The sequence below is a fragment of the Ceraceosorus guamensis genome (assembly GCF_003144195.1).
Source record: "Ceraceosorus guamensis strain MCA 4658 unplaced genomic scaffold IE81scaffold_226, whole genome shotgun sequence".
NCBI lineage: Eukaryota > Fungi > Basidiomycota > Exobasidiomycetes > Ceraceosorales > Ceraceosoraceae > Ceraceosorus > Ceraceosorus guamensis.
The window spans coordinates 1-4,681 of record NW_020290221.1 but is presented as its reverse complement, the minus strand read 5'-3'; the positions used below and the strand labels follow the sequence as shown (position 1 = coordinate 4,681).

General features: G+C 57.2%; 3 protein-coding genes across 3 annotated transcripts; 1 reads left to right on the top strand and 2 right to left on the bottom strand.

Annotated features, from left to right (window-relative positions):
- Positions 1-301: 301 nt before the first annotated feature.
- IE81DRAFT_101117 (hypothetical protein) lies at positions 302-1,122 on the bottom strand. The gene has a single exon (XM_025510008.1). It carries the CDS (start codon positions 872-874, stop codon positions 371-373), a length of 504 nt encoding a protein of 167 aa, XP_025365819.1. The 5' UTR covers positions 875-1,122; the 3' UTR covers positions 302-370.
- IE81DRAFT_296000 (DASH complex, subunit Dad4) lies at positions 929-1,501 on the bottom strand (the record flags this gene model as incomplete). The annotated part of the gene is made up of 3 exons (XM_025512123.1): positions 929-1,030; positions 1,210-1,353; positions 1,487-1,501. 3 exons carry the CDS (start codon positions 1,499-1,501, stop codon positions 929-931), a joined length of 261 nt encoding a protein of 86 aa, XP_025365818.1.
- Positions 1,502-2,085: 584 nt separating this feature from the next.
- IE81DRAFT_327269 (serine-tRNA ligase) lies at positions 2,086-4,676 on the top strand. The gene is made up of 9 exons (XM_025515066.1): positions 2,086-2,297; positions 2,387-2,736; positions 2,828-2,892; positions 2,966-3,218; positions 3,338-3,547; positions 3,636-3,855; positions 3,959-4,034; positions 4,184-4,313; positions 4,440-4,676. Exons 1-9 carry the CDS (start codon positions 2,282-2,284, stop codon positions 4,476-4,478), a joined length of 1,359 nt encoding a protein of 452 aa, XP_025365817.1. The 5' UTR covers positions 2,086-2,281; the 3' UTR covers positions 4,479-4,676.
- The last annotated feature ends 5 nt before the right edge of the window (positions 4,677-4,681 follow it).

Below are 4,681 nucleotides of genomic sequence, written 5' to 3'. Positions count from 1 at the left end.
CGATTGAACAGTCGCGTCAGCGAGAAAGGACGATGTATTGTAGTTAGTAGTCGTACGGCCCCCACTCCCCCGGCCTCCTCGAGGGTCAAGGCAAATCCATGCGTTTCGGTTTTCTTCTCGACAGCGAACGTCGAGACGACATGTCGCGCGCGCGCCATTCACGCTTTCACACGTGTGCGAGGGCGTCCCACAATCAGATTCTGCTTTCTTGGAGGGCGCGGCGCGGCGCGGCGCACCGGGGATTGGGGCCAGGCTCAGGAAAAATTGCCTTCTTGCCACATTCCCCCCCCCCCCCCCTCCCCCTTCGGAAAGGCCCACACCTTTTTGTTTTTCTTTTGGCGCAACGTTTTGGTACTGGACTTGAACGCGTTTAGGCATGCGGCATACTGATGCGCATGCACGGCTTCTTTTGTACGTGGGTGCGCGGGGGGTACAAATACAGGGCTGCGAGGCCACGAGGATTCGGGCGGGGCAGGGCAGGACAGGCCGAGACGAGAAGAGACGAGGCGGGGGGCGAGGAGGAGGAAAGGAGTGAGGCGAAGGGGAGCAAAGCAGCCGAAGGCTGCTTGAGTGAGTAGATTTCGAAAAGTCGTGGAAGCGGACGCAAAGGGGGACGAAATGAAGAGGCGCGAGGTGGGTGGAGCTGTGATGAGGCTGCACGGATGTTAGTGGGATACGGATTGGGGCTTGTGCAAGTGTTCCTGTTCGTTTGATGAGCTGCTGCTTTTTCGCATTTCATCGTCGATGTCTCAACGTCCACCTGTCTGATCTCGAGTCCGCCCGCCAGCTTGCCGAGAGGGTCAGGCAGCGGCGCTGCTGGGCCGATGGGGGCGCCTAGACTTGTCCGCACATCTTCTTCCAACACCCTTTGCATCGCCTCTTTCTCCCCCTTGGCGAACGCCTGATCGCAATCTAAGAGCGCCCCCCCTCAGGATGCATTGAAAGTGGACGCTTGTCCCTGTCCCTGTCCCTGTCCCTGTCCTTGAGCCTCTTGCATGTTGGCGAGGTTGAAAGCGACATTACGTCGATACTGACCGCGCATATCGAGTGGTGAGCAGTCAGTGGGCACGGCAGAGGTCAGCATGGGGTGCGGACAAAGCCACAGATCTCGTGCTGTGCTGGCTCCCCCCCCCCCCCCCCCTCCCCCGGCACCCCCACTCCTCTGCTCTGCTTTTGCTTGCGCACCCGCACCCGCACCCGCACACTCACGCCTTCCCACAACTCTGAAGCGATGGTGATTTCGTGATTGTGCGTGTTGATCTCTGCTACGCTGCGATCCAGCTCTAACAGCGCATCGTTCAGCAGATCCACATTCTTGATGATGCGTTCCAACAGCAGCGTTTGACGCTCTTCCTGTGCGTGCGAGCGTGCGTGCGTGCGTGCGTGCGTGCGTGCGTTTGCGTGCGGGATGAGCATAGAGAGGAGGGAGCTGATGATGAGGGCGCTGTGCAAGGATCATGATGCAGCGTGTCCTTGGAACACTCACGTGCGGATTCTCCATGTCGAGCGGGCTATGTGAGGGAGGATGAGTGTCTGTCTGGAGTGGAGCAAAGGATGGGGAGGAAGCGATCAGAAGGCCGCCTACTCGTACTCGAGGGTTGTTGTTGCCTGCTGCTGCTGCTGCTTTCAGAAATAGGGGGGGATGTGCGCACACGTGCTCGAAATGCTGACGGGTGGCTGAGTGAGTGAGCGAGTGAGTGAGTGAGTGAGTGAGTGCGTGAGTGAGTGAGTGTGCGAGTGGGTGCGAGAGTGATTAGAGCTTGACTCACAAAGTCGAGATCGAGTGAATGGAACGCGATGGGATGGCCGAGTGTGACGTGGAAGTCGTGAGTGCGAGGTCACGGCTAGGCAGCATGCACGCGGGTCAAGATGGAAGCAACACTCGTGACTATTGCCCACCACGCACCGCGCCACACACGCGCTTGCACGCGCGTCATGTCAAGTAAGTGCCCGCGCCCCAACACGCGTCGGTCACTCCATGCAACGCACGCACGCACCACGTGACCCTTTCCTCCAAACCACGCATGCGCACACCTGCCTGACTGTTGTGCAAAAGCGCGATTCGCATCGACTCGACTCTTCAGACTGGATCGTTGCAGAGAGCATAGTCCGAGTCATGCATCCACGATTTGCAGCGTACTCATCTTCATCTTCATCTTCATCTTCCACCATCGCCAGCGCTTACAAGTAGCTGCTGCAATTGCTGCTGCCACTATCGACGTCCCCTGATCAGAAACACCACCACTCTCAGCGCCAACTTTTTCCCCCCGTCGTCTTCAACATGATCGATCTTTGGCGTGAGTGCGGGTGGGGCTGTTGGGGGCGACTACAAACGAGCGCCGCGGGAGCCGAATCTCTGACCCTTGCCTGCCCCCCACTCTCGCAGAGATCCAAGCGGACAAGGGCGGAGATCCTGAAGTGGTGCGAGCATCTCAAGCCAAGAGGGGAGCCGCACCCGAGCTGGTGGACGAGGTGGTGGGGCTGTACAAGGAGTGGGTAGCAGCCGATCACGCGGTCAACATGGCTCAACGAGATGTGAATGCCATTCAAAAGGAGATTACAGCGAAGAAAAAGGCAAAAGAAGATGCGAGCGAGGAGTTGAAGAGAAAGGTGGAGAAGGATAAGGAGGCGGCTAGACTTAGACCTTTGGCCATCGAGAAGGAGAGGTTGCTCAAATCGGCTGCCAACAAGATTGGAAACATTGTCGGTGATATGGTCCCCGTCAGCCAGACAGAGGTGAGTCGAACAGCCGCATTTTGCCGAACAGCAACTCTGCCGCAGCGCAGCGCAGCGCCGCGCTCACTCCCTTCCATCGTACCGCTGCCAGGACGATAACAAGGTGCTGCGCACTTGGCACCCGGATGGTCCCAACGCCCAAGTCGAAAAGAAGAGGTGCGTTTCGCGTCGTCTGCGCCTACAGCGCACTCTCCTTTCTCACGCCACCGCTTGCTCCGCCCCTTCACAGCGACATCATCTCTCATCACGAAGTCATGCTTCGTCTGCAAGCCTTTGATACGGACAGGGGGGCCAAGATTTCAGGTCATAGAGGTTTCTTCTTGACCAACGACGGCGTGGATCTCAACCAAGCCCTAATCAATTACGGATTGGATTTCTTGAGGAAAAAGGGTTACATCAAGATGATGACGCCGTTTTTGATGAGAAAGGATGTGATGAGCAAGACTGCTCAGTTGGAGGATTTCGATGAGGAACTGTACAAGGTGAGCTGCGAGGGGGCGCGAGGTCGCATAGGCGCGGGTGTGGAGGCAGACTTGCCCGCGGTCCCTCCTGCTCTGCTCGGCTCGCTCAGCCCTTCCTACTGCTCTGCTTCGCCTGACAGGTCACGGGCGATGAGGATGACAAGTACCTGATCGCCACCTCGGAGCAACCCATCAGCGCTTTTCATTCTGGCGAGCTCTTTGACAAACCAGAGACGCAGCTGCCGCTCAAATACGCTGGCTACTCTACATGCTTCAGAAAGGAAGCAGGCAAGCACGGCAAGGATACGTGGGGCATCTTTAGGGTGCACCAATTCGAAAAGATCGAGCAGGTGAGGTTGTGGATCTATTTTTTCAGCGCAAAAGGATGGCATGCGCGCGATGCTGATCTTGTCTCCGTCTTGCCCCGACTGCGTGCAGTTTTGCATCACCGACCCTGCCTCTTCTTGGGACATGCTAGACGCTATGCTGGCCAATTCGGAGGAGTTCTATCAATCCCTCGGACTACCTTATCAAGTCGTCGCGATCGTCTCGGGAGCGCTGAACAATGCTGCAGCAGCAAAGTACGATTTGGAAGCTTGGTTCCCTTTCCAAGGCGAATACAAGGAATTGGTCTCTTGCTCCAACTGCACAGACTACCGTGAGTCGCCTTCCCTTCCGCTCCCGCTCCAAACGATGATGACGCAGTGGAAGCTAAAGCGTGGCACGCATCCTGCACTACTGCTTTCTACCCCCGTCGACAGAGTCTCGCAGCTTGGAAGTGCAGTGCGGAACAAAGAGGCAGGGTGATACGAGGAGGACATTTGTGCACATGCTCAAGTGAGTTGGTGGTTCAGCCTTTTTTGCTCTCTCAAGAAAGGGGGGCTCCGAGCTGAGGATGAACGAGTGTTGCTGACGCACCTGCGAACCTGTGCTTCTTCGCATCTCCCTTTGCCCCGCCGCTCGGCTCGACTCGGCTCGGCTCGCAGCGGAACGCTCTGCGCAACGGAAAGAGCGCTATGCTGCATCGTGGAGAATTGGCAAACGCCAGAAGGACTGCAAATTCCTCCGCCTCTTCGACGTTATATGCAAGATCGAGAATTCTTGCCCTACACGCGCGTGAGTTTTTGGCGTGCGGACGATTGCGTGTTCTTTTCGGGGGCCTCGTCGGTGTGGCTTTGAGAGCGTTGCTGATGCGATATACTTTCGCTCCGTATCCGTGCTGGTGACCGACGACGCGAGCAGGAATTGCCAAAGGGCACTACGAGCTCCAAGAGAAAGTAGGCGAGAAGAGGGGCGGGGCAGGGCAACAAGAGTGAAATTTTTTTGCGGAGGAAGATTTCCATTGGAAATGGGATGGAATCTTTTGGCTGCCTGTATCGCACACCCCTCTGCTTTCACGCAGAATGCGTTGAGGGCGCGAGTGTGAGCCAGCAAGACGAGTTGTGGGCGATGTTGTATCTTGCGGGAAGCTGGCGAGGGGGGGG

Bases quoted from the DNA above. Each gene is read 5' to 3' on its own strand.
- IE81DRAFT_101117 (XM_025510008.1), bottom strand. From the start codon at position 874: ATGCAAAGGGTGTTGGAAGAAGATGTGCGGACAAGTCTAGGCGCCCCC.
- IE81DRAFT_327269 (XM_025515066.1), top strand. The intron at 3,219-3,337 runs GTGAGCTGCGAG...TTCGCCTGACAG, and splicing joins TCGATGAGGAACTGTACAAG to GTCACGGGCGATGAGGATGA. The intron at 3,856-3,958 runs GTGAGTCGCCTT...CCCCGTCGACAG, and splicing joins CTCCAACTGCACAGACTACC to AGTCTCGCAGCTTGGAAGTG.